Raw genomic sequence first — 16,674 nt, forward strand, 5'->3', positions numbered from 1 at the left:
TGTTTGCTCAGTACCTGCTTACACAGATATTTTGGATTATAATTTTATAATTCCGGGGGGGGGGGTCAGTCTTCAATCTCAGAATGCAGTTGATCTGCTGCTGTTTCTAAAACCTCAAGCAGGGCCAAGAATAATTAGAGTTAGTTAAGCCGTCAGCAGCTGAATTCTCAAAGCCCACAAACTCATTATCACATTGTGTCCATTGGATTAGTTTCAGGCAATTAGCATGTCCTGGGGTAGTCTTCGTTAATGCTCCTTAAAGTGGTACTACAGGAACAAGTATGGTTACTGTATTTGCAAACCGGTAACCAGTATGCATGTGGAGTAAGAGAATAAAGAGTCATTTTATCATCAGCAAAATGACAGAGAGGTCAGTGATTCCATTGTTTATATTGAATTCTTTAAGTGAGTCTCAAAAAATGTTTCCCATAGTTCCTGTGCAACTGAATCTTCTCATGAGGGTTTCAGACAAATTCATTCTGCTGAACTGAAGTGAAAGACCTGAAGTGTAGCGTGTGGGCAGCAGTGTGGGCTAGTGGAGCTGAGCTTGTGATCCTAGGGCTGTAAGATAGACTCTCATGCTGTTCTTTTCAGCGATGGCATCTGAGGCGACAGTATGATTCCGTATCTGCGCCTGCCACAGTACAAGATAAGATCAAGTTCTCGAGTCTGAGTGGATGCGATCCTTTTGTGTATTTGTTGCGGGATTTCATACCAAGATAGGACAAATATAGTTATTACAGTGCAGTGGTGAATGCAGTTCCCTCAGCAGGGGAAATTAACTGTGTAAAATAAAGCTGGCAGTGGACTTCAAGGCAAAAAGGCTTGAAAAGAACAATCGTGAAGATTTAGTCTGTGTGTCATTCACTTAGGACTGCCTGATGCAGCTTCACTTTGTAGAATGTTAGTTTTCGGAGGCTTTCTCGCAACAACATACACAGACGCTTCCCCTAAAGCACAGCAGAGAAGCCCAAGGCAAACTATGTTATTTTTGTCTGTTTGAGAAGAGAAAAGGGCAGGTAGCTTTTTTAATGGTCCAGGTAGCTTTTTAATTGGCTCATCTGTAAATGTCCATCTGTTTATCTTAGGATTGCAAATATTACGGAATTCCTTTTCAATAATGATAGTTACAGTACAAATGATAATAATGAACTCTGCCGCAACTGAGTACCACCACGAGCTACTTGAAACTGCAAAAATTAGACATGTGCTTCTTCTCCCCCATGTCACTAAGCAATGCATCTTCCAGTGACTGTCAAAATGCTGCTGTGCATTTGCCAGTGAGAGATCCAGTAGTAAGGCTGGAGCCATTTGTCAGCATGACATGCAACAGTAGCGGAAAGCGGTGGTAATGAACTGGGGCACATTATGAAGTCTACAAGGACTTTTTGTATCTCTGTAAAAATATGACATGATATGTAAAATCCAGTGTAACTGTAACACACAGTTAACTTCCCAGTTACTGTGTTTGATGAAATGGATTCAAATTGTTCCTCTGTCCATTCCATCGAGTGTCTACCCTGAGTCCCAGAATTGCTGTGATTGCCTTTGGGCTTGCTGTGATGCTGCATTGTATATGTGAATATGGAAAATGGATCGTCCTGGAGAGCCAGTTTGCAGTATAGTTTGCAGATTCCCCTGCTCAGACACACATGCTTACTGTAACCTGGTATTTCCTTGGTAAAGATGTGTTTGAGAAGGGAAATCTGCTAGCTGTGTACCTAAATAAGTTTTAGTAGAAAGCATTATAAATATCATTTAGTAACTAAATAGGTACTTAAATAAATCTTATTTTTAACTAGGCTGGTCACACAGACTATATTTCTCTGTGTGTTTTTCATGTGAATAGCTTGTCTGTAAAATGTATATAACATATATTGAGACTAATTATCAAAACAAAAAGGCCCAGAGCAAGTCATAGTGGTGGACATGATACCCAAATGTTAAGTTGATTAGTGAAGACCAGTGAAGGCTTACTCTATGTGTTAAATAGTGGGCTGGATACTATTGTATACTAATAAAGTTTGAGTATACAAGTATAATTTGTGTGTGTTTTTTTTACCAAATTACCAAAAAGTAGATTGTAGAAATAAATTTATATGTATATATTACAGGGGTTTTTCTAGCTATTGAAAAAAAATCAGGGGTTAAGTCAAGTTTACTCAGAGCTTACCTTTTATTTTCTTCAGGGAGGACTCTGGCCAGGGGCAAGAGACTCGGGGGCTAGGCTTAAAATATCAGAGCTAAAAACGCCCATGGTACTGTATGTGTACATTAAGTATATTAAATAAAACATTCAAATAATAACATTAAAAGTGTATTATCCCCTCAGTAAATAACTAGATCACCGGTAAGCCCCGTAGTCCATGATATGTTACATATGTATATTTCTTTTTATCCTCATCACTTTGCATGTTACACCACAGTCCCTCTCCAGGCACCGGAGCCGTCATACGCTGCGGAATGTCACCTTGATAAGAGGGCTTGAGATCTGCATTGCAGTCACTACTGCAGCCTTTGAAACACAAAGAGGAGACAGTCTGTCTTCTTTCTGCAACCTTGAGCAAAAGCACTGCAAGAACATTTACGCGTATTTTACCTCTTTTCAGATGTTCAAGAATTACCTTTTGCGTCTTTAAATTGCATTATTTTGAGTTTTGACATTCTTCTTTCTTAGATGTATATGATAAATTACTATTTTATTTAATTGCACTTTTAAGTATATCTGTGTTTTCGATGCATTTTAATGTGTTCTAAATTTGACCTGTATTGCTAAAATATGTATTCGGAATACTGTTTCGTTATTGTCACAAATAACTCAATTTTCAAACATAATTTACAAAGTAAATTCTATCAGCTCTTACAAGGAAAACCAATATTTTTCTTTGTGCCTAAATTCATTTTAAAATGATCATTATGTATCACTCTAAATAATGATACCTCCTCTATCAAATGATAATGATAAATGCAGTAAAGAAGTACTGTACATAATACTGAGTCACTTAGTTGTAAGGTTGATTAATCTTTCACCTTGTTTCACCTTCTTACATTTGTGACCCATCACCACGAAATGAGTCTTATGGGTGCAGTTCTACCAGTGCGACTTAAGACTCATTTCGTGGTGACGGGTCACATTTATCATGTTGCGTTATTTTCCCCCAGATGCACAAAATAGATGAAATGGCTGCAGAAACCTTGTACTAATGAATGGCTCGGTTTCACGACAGCCCTTAAGAGATGTTTATTAGAATAAATGGTTTCATATGTAAATTAGATACTGGCATTTTATTAATATTTTGTTATATAATGTTAATGTAAATGTGTTGTTAGTATCCATGGGTTTTCACATTGCAAATAATGTGATACTATCTGAATCACAGTAACTGAATACAAAGTTAATAGAGACAGATTTGCTTGTACAGTAAGTGCACTATTTCATTTATGGGCTTAGATTTTGTAGCAGCCAAGATCCTAATTCTTCAAAGTGGTTCCCTGAGCAAATCATCAACATACTAAATCTCAGATTTCATTAACGATGAACATACAGCAATTCAACTTTTAATGAGACCTTGCTCTTCGGCCGGGGTCCAAATACGAGAACCGTGGACTCTTTTGGGGATATTACTTGACTGTTCCAAAACTACCAGAATGTATAAATGATGCACTGGGGAAAAAAATATCTATTAGGGGGGAAAAAATCATTTAATGTTTATAAATAGCATAAATACTAAGAATTGTTTGTCTGTCTTCGATTAGCTGGAGTGTTCATGCATTTGGGAGACAGAGAGAGGCTGTATTGGTGAGAATATTTAATGTGCTGGTAAAGCGAGTGTTTTTTTTTTCTGTCCCTAGGAGAAAAAGGGGCAGGAGCTGCCTAAGGGCCCAGAAGTGGAGGTTGCCAAAATGGAGAAGTTACTGAATCTACTAAGGGAACCAGATAGCAGCTGAGAGGTACAGAGGCAAAAGCTGCACCCGCTGAGCATCTGTCTAAGGTTCTGTGTAACTGAAGGCTGCAAAAACATACAAAGAGGAGAGTTCAGTGTTTTATTTGTTAATTATAAAACGAATAAATAAAAAATATGCCAATGCAGTTTAACAGTATATTAAAAATAAGAAGACCGGCCCACTTTACAATGAGAATACAAAAAAAGGGGAGTATTTAATTCAAGTTATTTAAAAAAGAAATGCAAAATCTTTAAAGTACATTAATTTAAATAATAAAATACAGTGGTTTTTATTTAGCTCACAGCCTGTATTGTGTTTGAATACATTATTTTCAACCAAAGACACATTACAGATAACACCATATTAATGTGGGGAAGACATTTTATTATAACTGGACAGTATAGTGAAAGGACTTCATTTTGTCTTTCTAATAATTTGATAATCATTCATGATAATGAAAAGCAACATTCAGAGCTCTGAGATACAGAAGCAGTAGGGGGTCTGTGGCTGAGGGATGGCAGGAAAACCTACCCAGTTATTCATTGTCATCACACAATGTCACACTTACCCAATGAAAACTACCACATGCATATGGAATAGAGAAGTGCCTTCTGTTATAATTTTTCACTTTACCACCGTAAAATATTTCTTTTTCAGTGGTACTAAGTTTATGGAAAGTAAAATATATGCATCTTGTATATCTCCAGTGTTTATACTGTAATCTCGACATCAACAATAGCCACTTATGTCCTTTCAGTCAAAGTTAAGCTTGTTAAATCAATAATTTTGTCCTGTAATATTTATATTAAACACACAGTGTCTCCCTGTTCCTGTACAGGTTACCATGAATCCTTAGTACTATGAAAAGGTAAAGAGTAGCTTACTCAGGATGTAAAATGTAAACTTTATCAGTTTACTTAATTCACTATTATGTATGAATATCTTTATGACAACATTGCTTGCATGTTTATACCACTAAAGAAATTATTGTATGTTGCTGTTTTTCCTCTGAATAATTCAGACCCTTGTCTTGTGCATATCATTAACAAAAAAAGTATTTTCTGGTGTTCAATTTCAATAACCTTTGACCATGCAAATACATCAGATATATCTTTCCATATGATCGAAAAACTTAAGTCTCTTTTAAACATTTGTCTTTTCCAGCTGTTACTTTTTAAGGTCTATTTTTTAACTAGCATTAATAATAAAATGTTAGCCTAGCCTAAGGAACAAAATAAATATTTGGGAATACATTCACTTGTCTGATAACTCATCCTTAATGATCCAAAATGTGTGTATGTGTGTATATGTCTAACTGCCCACTCTGATATGATGAAAAGTTAATATTGAAAAATGTGTAGGGCATGTATGATTCATATACTGTAACTATGGACTATGCCATAATGCTGTCATTTAGAATCCCACAATTACCTGTCAATGGCCTCTTCTTTCCTGACAGACAGATAGTGACTGTCCTGAATCACACACGACCATTTGCAGGTGGTTTCCGAATTTGTACCTTCTTGTAGGCGTAGCGTATGATTAAGGCCTGATAATGGCAGCGCCAGAGATGAGTACAACAATTTTGTTTGATCCCAGCTGCTAGAGGGCGTCAGGGCGTTAGCAGGTACCTTTGCTGATTGCCCTGCTGCACCTGACCCGAAGCTAATACTGGCACCCTCTCCTGGCTGGAGGGCACTCTGCAGGCTTTGCACAGGATGACAAACAGGATGACGATCAGAACAGCAACCAGAACGTTGCACACAATAGCTACGATGGCTGCAGTTGAGAGCCCTCCACTCACTGTAGGATCCATTCTCTTCGGACCTGGGTGCGACTTCTGCCAGGAAAGGAAGGCTGCCACACAGCAGGAGGAATGATACTTGTCTTATTATATATGCCTGTATTCTCTGGGCATGATAGTCCTACAGGAACACACACTACAGTACAAACACCTTAGAGGTTCACCTTATTCAGCACAGGTAGATTTTAACATGCTGTGCTTTATGTTACCCTCATTATTCTTATGCAACAAGCTCTTTGTAGAAGCTCCCCATGTGTGAAATAAAAATAATTTCGTTCTCTCATTTTGTTTTAGTAAATGTTCAATCAGTTGCACTATTTACACTTCCCTGTGCCGTATCCTTCGGTCCACGCTGACATAAATGTCCCTGTTTTGACTTGTCGATTTACCGTGTGATCCTATCAGACAAGTGCGGGGTTTGGCACGTCCTCGCAGGACATTAGGGTAGGTGTCTGATCTGCCTCTGCTGGCTGGAGCGTCTTCGTAATCCTTCAAAAAGAGAAAGGGAAAAAAAATCAATGCTGTTCATTCAGAAATCACTCTGTGTGAGGGAGTAACCAGTAATAAGCGGAATAGTTTTCTTCTATCGGAGCGTATTGCCAAACAGAATGAACAGCACAGCACACAATAATCTCTCCTGACATTTCATAGCACCGGAAGTACTGGATTAAAACACCAGGTCATATAAAAAGGTATATATTTGCAGCTTTAAACAGTATGACATAGAGTTTACATAGGGAGGTGTGTGGCTCAGTGGATCATGACTCTATGCCTGTGATTGGACGGTTGCCGCTTCAAATCCTGTTTCTGGTAGAGTGATGTCACCTTTGAGCCCGGGGGCTGCCTGACATTGCCTAACATTGCATTCTGGCCCCCAAGCTTCATCTCACCTCTACAGTCATCCCTGTTACAATGTGACTAATGCATTCCTGAAAAACCTTGCACTCAGAAAAATTGCATGATAAAATCTCATATCAAATGGGAAAAATATGGTTAGGAACATGTGACTCAAAGAGGTAGTAAGTTACACCAAATAAATTTAATTCAATAATAGAAAATAGTGATATTAGTGGTCAATGATGCAATTATGTGCATTTTAAATGAATAATAATAATAATACATTCATAAATGATGGCATAAACATCGCCTAAGAGTCTTATGGGTCTCATGAGTATTGTGTGGGAATTTAATTCAACTGGGAATTCTACTGATAAGTACAATATGCCTACGACAAAAGTTAATTTTGTTTTATATATTTATTCAAGTTAGATTTCACTTTGCAATCTATTCAATGTATCATATTTGACAATGTACTACCATTAAATTTGTTTAAGGGCAATTCTAAGTGGATTTTAAGCAAAACTGGGGCCTTGAAGTAGAGACTTGAATCAAATCACTGATAATTTCCAATGTCAACTGAAATGAAAAAAAGAAAAAATATACATTGTGATACAACATTCTTCCCATCAGAGGTGAATTCTTCAGATAAATTAAAAATCCAGACGAAGATTTTGGTTCAAGCAACCAGTTTAGTACTCTGTGACTGTCATACTTTATACCTTCTAGATGTGAACTCTCCACCACCGCTGACCCCCCCACCCCCTCCCCTATGGTCAGTGAAATGTACTGATGGCTGGTATGATACTATTTAGCTCTTTACCAAAAAACAAAGTCAAAATAAGCTTAATGAATTAGACAGAGTAACATAAAATGCAGCTAGTTTCAAGTTTACCGCTTCCCTGTTTTGCAAATATTTTCTCAGCTGACTAAAGCACAGAACTCAACAATTTTCGTGCAAGGTCCTTGAAATGGTGGCCTTTTCCCACTGATGTGTAATGTGCCCATCTGTTTGGTGAGTCAGTCCTTTTTATTGATTCAAATATGAAACCCAAACTCCACGATTGCCCCCGGAGAAGCAAAGAACATGCAACGCCAGATGTTTCGCCTGCGTCATATAAATTCAGATTACAATGGAAATACTTTTTCTTATGTGTTTACTGCAAACAATATTTACAAGGGAAGATGTAGCTGGGCCAATATAATATTCATCAACACTGTAGCACCAACAGCAGGGTTTAACATAGATTTATTATGGAAAGCAGCTCTGCATAGAGCCAATTTGTACACTAATGACAGGCTTTACTTCGATGTGTTGGAAAAGTTGCACATGTCTATGACGAAAGCCTCCCCGGAATCTCTCGACAGGGATAAGTGGTGATGATGCGTGCGTGAGTGCCAAGGCTGACGCGGAGAGAAGCAGCGAGGACACTCTGTGTGGGAAGACCGATTTATTTAAAGCTTGAAGTACCCGAGCGCTTTTTTATCATACCGCTAAAGGTCATATAGAAGTAAAATGTTTTATGTGTCTACCTCCCACGTGCAGATACAGCATTAGAGGGATTCGCTTTTGCGATAAACCACAATCAGCCACATACGTATTATTTAACAGTCTGAGGGGGACATGTCACCCTGTAATAAAAGATCCAACACAAAATAACTGAAGTATTCTGCTAGAGAAATGGTCTGGTGAATGTCTCATGTAAGGAAACTCGCAGACCAGACTCATAGCTTTTGATGCCGGCAGAGAGACACAGATGGGGAGGCTGGGGTCACTAATATTCCTCCATCCCCCCATGGAGTGAACGTCCATGCAAGCTTTGTACCTCTCCAGGGAGCTGTCCTATATTTCCACTGACCCTGAGCTGAAGTGCATCGTATTACTAATGTGGGAAGGATACACAATTCTTCATGAATTATTTAATTAATGCTTAGTGGACAGCATTTTCTGTGTTTGTCTGTGTGGGGGGCGAGGGGGAGGGGGGGGGTCATGCATATATTACATCGTGGGGACCAAACGTCCCCACGATGTTAGCAGTCATTCAACTTGCCGTTCAGGTCCGGCTGTCCTTTGGATGAGACGTAGAACCGAGGTCCTGACCCTCTGAGGTCATAAAATGCACCCTTTGAAAGAGCAGGAGTGGTACCCCGATGTCCTGGCTAAATTGCCCACTGTGGTCCTATCAGATCTTCCATCCTAATCATCCCCTAAAACTAACTGGTAAATTCTCTCCTGCCCCTTTACCACCTTAGCTACTGTGTGGTGAGCGTACTGGTGCAGAATGGCTGCTGTCGCATCATCCAGGTTGGGGCGACACAGTGGTGGTGGTTGCAGTGGTTCGCCTTTGGTTTTGTAAAGCACTTTGGGAGTCTTGAAAAGCGCTATGTGAATTCAATGTGATAAAAACCTATTGTTTTGATGTTGTGGGCACCATTTTGGTAACCCCAAGGGGAAACTCAATTTTATAAAAATCTTTAACTGCAAGCAAAAAACAAAAAATGCCAGAAGTCTTTTTGCTTGACTACTTACTGTATGAGTAAGGACACGGCTGAGTCTGTGAGGTGTGAATGTGGAAGGTTGGGGATATGGTCCCATTTTGTCCCAGGGCCCAATGTACATTTGTTCCGCCACTGGCCTGAGGAGTCCCACCTCAGGCTGCCAATCAGCAACTGGCTCTCTTTACCTGCCAATCACGATAGGAGGACATGGTGTGTGTCTGAGGAGTCCCACGTCAGGCTGCCATGAGGGAGCTGCTCACCCTCTCACTCAACCTATTAATAGTTTCAATCACATGCTACCTACTCTTCCTGCTTTTGGGACACTGATCTATATCTTTCTTGGGATTTAATACAAAGTATTTTATTTCCTCTGAGTCATTTGGTGCATAGGCAGTATGGTGCAAGGATAGAGGGCTATTTGCATGTTTTCGTCCTGCTGGACATATTCCCTGTGTACTGGGGTCTTATCCTGAGTGTCCCCTGCATGGTCCCCATGGCATAGAGCCTGTACTGTTTAAGTGGTCAGAACGTAGATGCTGCAGTATGCACAGCACAGCATAGAAGTACATACAGCACCTTCAGCTTCCAGACTATCAGTCACGGCGTCTTTTCATGGCTCCCCACTGTCAGCTTAACAGTCTACTGCTTTATTGGAACCTATTTAGTGAATTTGTAACTAATTTAAAATATTTAATCCTTTTAGAGAGAAATAGCATTTCACCTACCAAGTTTTTTTTTTAAATACAAATAGCATTTTATATTTCTGTCATAAGAGCCTAGTACTCCATAAAATTACCCAACACAATGAGAATTTGTCAAGCGTATTTGTATGTGAGCCATCATCCAGTCAGTGTCGCAGTGAATGAGTAGCATGTATGTAGGACAAAAGGGTAAGAGGACGAGATTTCATTATCCAGAGACAGACCTCGCACATTTATTAATTATCATGGTACAGTAACCAATGTAATCTTGCTACTGGTGAAGAAGGATACTGTGGAAAAGAGCCATCTAATCTAACTGCATGCTCCACAAAACAGACACGTAAAAAAGTTTGCAGCATGATATGTTGCTGTCTGTTGAAATTTATCTACCTTAATCCCTGAGGACTGTTGTTGTTATCGTCACGCAAATCTTTCGGAGGTTATCTTAGAATTCGAAGCCATGATACCGACCCCTAGCCAGAGATCCAGGCCACAGCTTTGAGAGGAGAACACGGTAAGGGGTCACCCTGCCCCCCCCCCCCAGCAAGGGGTACAGATGAAACGCATAATGAGAGCCCTCACAGAGCAGGGGCGGGCTGTCCTGCTAAAAGATGGCACATGCAGTATTAAGCATAGAGAAAGAGCCGGAGTGAGTGTAATTACGCAAAGGCCCGCGGATGAAGCACTGAGGCAGCTAGGCTCTACTTTACAAATTCAACTGTCACCCTGTTTCTATCTGAACTGAAGGAACATTATTCCAGGAACTAAAAATACAAAAATCAAAAATAATTATTATATTGGATTGCTCTCTGGTGCTATTTTGCCAATTTTCATGTATCCGTTTTATTGAGCCTTAATTCATATACAATCATAAACGCCATGATCTTAACACAAGAACATGCAGCACCATGGCCACTCGAGGATGGTGCACAAGCAGGCCTCTTCACTGTATGATTTCTTCTCTTCCAGACCTGAACTATTGTCTAAACTGAAGCAAACGATTACTCTGCTACTGATGGAAAAACAAGCCCCACTGAAAGGATTTACTTAAACGGAGAATGGCTCCCTCTGTGCTCTAAGATACCATACAATGTATCACAGATGCACGCATTTTATATTGTCCTTACAGCCAGGAGCAAATTTGTTGCTTTTGGGCCTACCCTCTGCAAAGCCCCCCCCCCCCAATATGTAAAAACAAAATAAACTGCTTGCAGGTAGATTCAGAAGACCAAGATAACTCAAGATATATGACCGTGTACCTCACGGGGTAGCTTCAGGCATATGGGGAGACTGACCTAATACTACAGGGCCTAAGGTCCCTGTATAGAGTGAGAACATTGTTCATAATGCTGGCTTGTTCCCGGGTGGGTGTTGGCTCAGAGCGTTATAGACAAGCTGTAGCTACCACTTGTTCTTTGTCATGACCAGACCGACCATATCGAAAGTATATATCAGATCTTAGAAAAAAAGGCAGCTGAAGTGCCCCCCCCATGTCCACCGCTGAACTGATGTCTAAAAATAAGCATGTTTCTGCAAGTGATAAATTAGCACATTCCCAGAAGAACTGACTTGAGGATTTCTTCAATAACAGTCACATTAATGCTCCAAAACCAGTAGGCTGTAAAAACTGAAACACAAAACCATATTGAGCATATGGCCACCACGTTAAGTCATCCAGAGTTCGTCAACCAGGCGCACTCACAAGTCCTTCAGGGTGGATGGGGGCGTTTGTAGAGACAGCTAATTACCATATTAGATACTTGGATTTTGTTGGCTGGCTGTGAATTGTTACATGTTTTGAATTTAAGGATCGTAGAGGGGTATTTTTTTATCTCCTATACATAAGTGGTAAATTATATCATAGTTTAACAGTCCAAAATCCCATGTTTTGCCTAAGTGGTTTTAATCAAAGTAATAAAATTACAGCTGCTTGTAAAGGACACATCCTTTATGCTTATATCTTATGCAGTATGTCTCTATTATCATCTGCAATCACGGCTTCTCATGAGAGATATAATCTTTCATCAGATTGGGAGGGGGTAGAATTCCCCCTTAATGCATTGATACAGTTGTGTTCCACTAGGATCATTAGAATTCACGTACAATTACAAAGTAAAGCAGTGCAGAGACTATTTCCCAGAATTCCTGCATGATGAAAGGAACAGCCACAATGGGTCTTTGTGACTGTGGGATCTTTTCACACAAAAATAATTTCAGCAGCAGGACAGCAGGTTGAGGACCATGTGAATCGTCCATGAATCATTACCTTCTTAGATAACTATGGAGCTTGAAAGGTTAGACCTCTTTTTGCAGAAAATCAATAAAACTATCAAAAGCAATAGTAAAGTGTTGTAGCTTGTATTTAAATGTAAAGCAGACCCCCTGGATAAATACATAGTTTTACATTGGGCTTGGGCTTTCGTTTGAAAGGCCAAAATCAGATGTGGATATTTAACGGTCCCTGTATAAAACAAGCATTGAATACTGACCAAGGCTCTCATTTTACAATTAGAGCCAGAAAATGTAGCGATATACAGTGACAAAACAATTTTCTGTGCTGAAAAACAGATGGTCGAATTTCAGGGGAAATGCAGCTATACACTAGGGATGAGTCAGGCTTGTGAATATTCAAATATTAGAGAGCATGTATGAAACTGAAAAAAATAATCTTAATATTAAATGATAAGTGAGATATTTTAAATATTATTTAGCAGCAATACAACTGGTCGTGATTTGTCCATTCTGTAATATGTTTACAGTCTATCGGTTCTGAAGTATATTTCTATTCGTTTTGCGTGACCTCTGCATGTGCTTTCCGAGCCAATCATAATCATTTTCATCATTACTCACCCATAGTGTGATGCATTGGTGAGACATTTAACAAAATCAAGAACTGATCACCAGGAGACATTCAGCTTTTGCTGTACGGAAATATTTTGGCTTTTAAAGACATGATATTGAGCAAAAGCAAGCGATTTATCGTCACTGGACAAACCGAGATGGTATCAAGTGCAGATGCAGCAGCTTCTATGGAGCGAAAGAAAGCACTGTATTCTATTATAAATATCTAATATTCATGTTTGTTGAAACATTCCAAAAGTTGAACTTGCACTAGCACAACAGCAAGTAAAAGCTTCTACGATCGGAAAACTTGATCACAAATCAGAAGACTTTGTACATATCGCCATCCAACTTCAATGATCACCAATCCATTATGAAGTCTTGGATTACCATACACATTTCAAAACATTACTCCATAGAAGGTTCCAGCATCATGTGGAAATTGCAACCTAGCTATCAATCAGCATACAAATTGACACTCTACACCAACCCCTTGGATACTCTGACCACCTGTTGTGCAAATCCGAGCATACAAACCACTACTCAGGCAGGAAAAACAGTTTCTGAAGAAGATCACAGTGTGGCAAGAAGGTTGGGCCTCAGCACTTCAGCAGTGTTTGATTGAGACATTTTCAATGGAACGGCAAGCTATGGTCAGAACATATACTTGGAATCTATTGAGATTAGCTACATCAACAAACGTACAGAGGATGTCAATATCAAAGTACATCAGTATATATGCCAACCAGAAACACAATACATTTTTGCCCTCTGCTGGGGCATCTTGGGGCAGATTTTCAGATGTAGATTTTCATCCATGTAATGTTTTGCATAAGCAGTAATAAGATCCATCAAAGATTAAATAGAATAGATAAAGTAATATTTTTAGTTTCTCACCGATATGTCTGCAAAGTTAGAATAAGACCTTTAAAATACTTCTGCAGTTACAGTTTATTCTATTACTGCCATTTCCTTAATTTTTTCCCCATCTTTTCTGAAAATTAAATCAGGTGTAGTTCTTCAGCCGTAACGTTTTTGTCATTTGTAAGATCCATAAAATACTCTTTGACTTACCACATTCACGACATCAAATTCAGTCTGCTTTCACCCTCCCCGTCGCTGCCACTAACCAGCATCAATCTTAGGGAGATCTGTCTCGAAATGTAATCGGTTCCACTTAGTCACTCATACAATGCCCCAGCAAAAAGTTCCGTTACAGAATTTATCATATTAACAAGAAAGCATTAGTGGTGACGAACTAGTCCCAAAACCGCGGAATCCATATTGAAACCCGTTATCCAGTAGAGGCTCACAGGGGACCTGGAGCTTTTCCCAGGTGCTTCATCACAGAGACATACATGGTTGCACTCAGGAGGACTTGGAGAAGCCAGATAGCCTAACTGCCATGTGTTTGAACTGCGGGAGGAAAGTCACATGACGCAGGGAGCATGTGCAGACTCTACACATGCAGAGCTGCTACTAAAGAATTATGTGCTTCTTCTTAGGTACGGATGTGTTTATTTATTTGGTTTTTTAATTAGTTTTTTCATCGGTCTAGTAAAATATCTACCAAGTAATACATCAGGATTATTCTCCATGTAAGACAATGGTGTTTTAATACATAATTTAGTAAGAAATTACTTTTCACTTGGGTAAGTTATCTAGTGCAATAGATGAAAAATATGCTAATCTGACATTATATTCAAAACTAGGGTAGTGGAGATGGGTTGAAGACAAAGGCATGAATAATAATAGCTTCACACAAAAAGCTGCATTTAAATGGGGATTAACCCTATAGTAGACTGCAGCCCATTGTACAGTGTAATTTTCCATACAAAAGAAACAAATCCACATTCCTTTTTTTCTTTACATACATGTCACCCCCACCTCTCAGTAAAAGCAGTCTATGATACAGTCTATGATATGTTACAAACCCCCAATCCCCCCGTAATTTACACCCATGTCTTGCCCACATTCATCCAGCCACATCCCACCACATCCCACTCCACCTCCCCTGAAGAGTAGCTGTAGCAGAACAATAGGATTATTTGGCATGGCATAAAAGCGCAAGGTTTTCAGTTCCCTGATTGTGAAGTATTGAGTGTCCCATTCATGGGCTGGTCCCTGTGTATAACTCATGCCTGTTTTACTTGAATGTCTTGCCGTTCATCTTGTGATTAGCATTCAGGTATTTGCCCTTTACTCCTCATATTGACTTTGTTGACTTACTGACATTCTGCCTGTGCTTAGACTACAGATTTGGATCATGACTTGGATTTATTTGCCTTAGTTTGCTATTGTTTTCTTCTGTCTGATTTTCATGCATTTGCCTCTTTGTGGACTATGATTCTAGAAGTGACCTTGTTAGCATCACACTTGGACCGTACTGTATCTCCTTCCAATCCTTCCAAATTTCACACTTTGGATTTCTTATTTAATTAATTAACTAATTAATTAATTGACTGACTGATTGATTTAATTTGTTTTATTTCTCCGTAGTCAATTAATCAAACGAACAGCAGTAATGTAAATTGTTCTAACAATCGTAATAGCCAAACAAACCAATGAACGTGCACTTCTTTGATATGTTACTTGAGGGTAAGAGGATAAGAACTAAACTTCAACCTTGTGACTGGCATTAAATCAGTAGCACATCAACAGCAGTAACTAATAAAAAGCATGAGACCACCATGACTTGGACCGGTAGATTTAATGACTTCTACAAAAAAAAAATCATGTTTGCCATGCTGTTGGATTGAGGAAAATGAGGGCTTGGTGTAACATGTCTGACGTCATATTCTGCAGCAAATGTCTTGAAGTGCTCTTTAAAGAATTGTGCTGCATTATCTGAACAAAAACAGAAAATACTACTTAGTTTTCCAATAACACTTTTGTGTTTGTTGCAAGTGCAGGATTCCTAGTCACCTTGAAAATTAGTCAAAAACAAAGTAATTCTTTAATTTATACTCACAAAGATCTGTTGCAATATTCTGCCAAGGAAACTCTAGCAGAGGCATAGTGGTTACAGGCTCTCTCTTCTTGTTTGGTTAATGATGCAGCGTTGACATGACAACACCAGTCTCCTGATGTCATTGCTGATGCCTGGCCCCCCATAGCACTGTCTACATTTGCTGAGCTTCAGGTGACCCAGATGAATCTTTTGTCATCGCGCAGACAATGCCGAATAGCAATCTGGGCCTGTATTCACAAGGCATCTTAAGGCTAAGTTATGAATTGAAATACACGAGAAAAATACGCGGCATTGCCGACGATGCCGTCCACTCCGGAGGGTGAATGGCTGTCACTCTCTCTGGGCTCCTTCTGGAGCCTCAGGTTGTGTTGCTTCTTTGTCTTTCCAAAGACCACGATGCTGTAGACTTGAACACCTTCGTGGCCTCGAAGGAGCAGTAACATCTTTCTCCAAAAGATCTCAAGCGCTGGGGTTGTGCCTAAAGGCAGTCATTTGTAGCAATATCTGCCTAATGGAGTAATGAATGTCATCAGCTAAATCTATTTGCAGTGTCTTTGGTGGGAAAGATGGGGCTTCCTGAAAGCTCCAGTAGCAGATCATCTATTAACTCATTAAGTTTATTTTATTTTATCAACATAGATCATTATTTTCTTATTTTTATTAATCACAGGCAACATATGTGCACAACTCTCCACTGGCTATGTGACCAGCTCTATCATGCTCAATTATTTCATCCATTTCAGCTCCACTTCAACTCTGGATAGCATGGAAACTTTGAGTCGATATTGAACATCGCATTGTTCAAAGTAGTGTGCAATTATGGCTCATCTTCTGTAGAAAACATCATCTACATTTGCCTTTTACTCTGTAGGTGACCCCAAGAACTGTGAATCTTGATCACTTTTGACGGCGCATTCAGTGACTTCTTGCATGCTCTTTGTTTAACATGCTGCAGCAATATGACCTATTTTCTTGCACTTGATGCATTTTTCTCCTTTAGTGGGACATTACTCAGAGTCACAGTGACCACACTTGCATCTGCCATATTATACATCTTCTTGCCTGTATACTTTTGT

At 39.4% G+C, this 16,674-nt stretch overlaps 1 protein-coding gene and 2 long non-coding RNA genes across 5 annotated transcripts in view; 1 reads left to right on the top strand and 2 right to left on the bottom strand.

The window, feature by feature from the left end:
• dnai1.2 (dynein, axonemal, intermediate chain 1, paralog 2) overlaps window positions 1-5,198 on the top strand; it is a 25,136-nt gene extending 19,938 nt beyond the window's left edge. Inside the window, exon 20 of the mRNA XM_049018628.1 lies at window positions 3,853-5,198. Coding sequence (XP_048874585.1) covers window positions 3,853-3,948 — 96 coding nt within the window. The 3' untranslated portion in view covers window positions 3,949-5,198. The remainder of the gene's footprint in view (window positions 1-3,852) is intronic.
• The window catches only part of LOC125745628 (uncharacterized), a 71,336-nt gene that overhangs the window by 15,098 nt on the left and 39,564 nt on the right, over window positions 1-16,674 (bottom strand). The window lies entirely within an intron of this gene.
• The window catches only part of LOC125745625 (uncharacterized), a 21,689-nt gene continuing 9,045 nt past the window's right edge, over window positions 4,031-16,674 (bottom strand). Inside the window, exons 2-3 of one of the 3 annotated variants that reach the window (XR_007398717.1) lie at window positions 6,139-6,238; window positions 4,031-5,802 (exon numbers count right to left, since the gene is read on the bottom strand). This is a non-coding gene — a long non-coding RNA (uncharacterized LOC125745625). Of the gene's footprint in view, window positions 6,239-13,701; window positions 14,285-16,674 lie in introns of those variants that run through there. The other 2 variants (XR_007398718.1, XR_007398716.1) reach the window with 2 other exon arrangements.

Source organism: Brienomyrus brachyistius, chromosome 7 (assembly GCF_023856365.1).
Source record: "Brienomyrus brachyistius isolate T26 chromosome 7, BBRACH_0.4, whole genome shotgun sequence".
NCBI lineage: Eukaryota > Metazoa > Chordata > Actinopteri > Osteoglossiformes > Mormyridae > Brienomyrus > Brienomyrus brachyistius.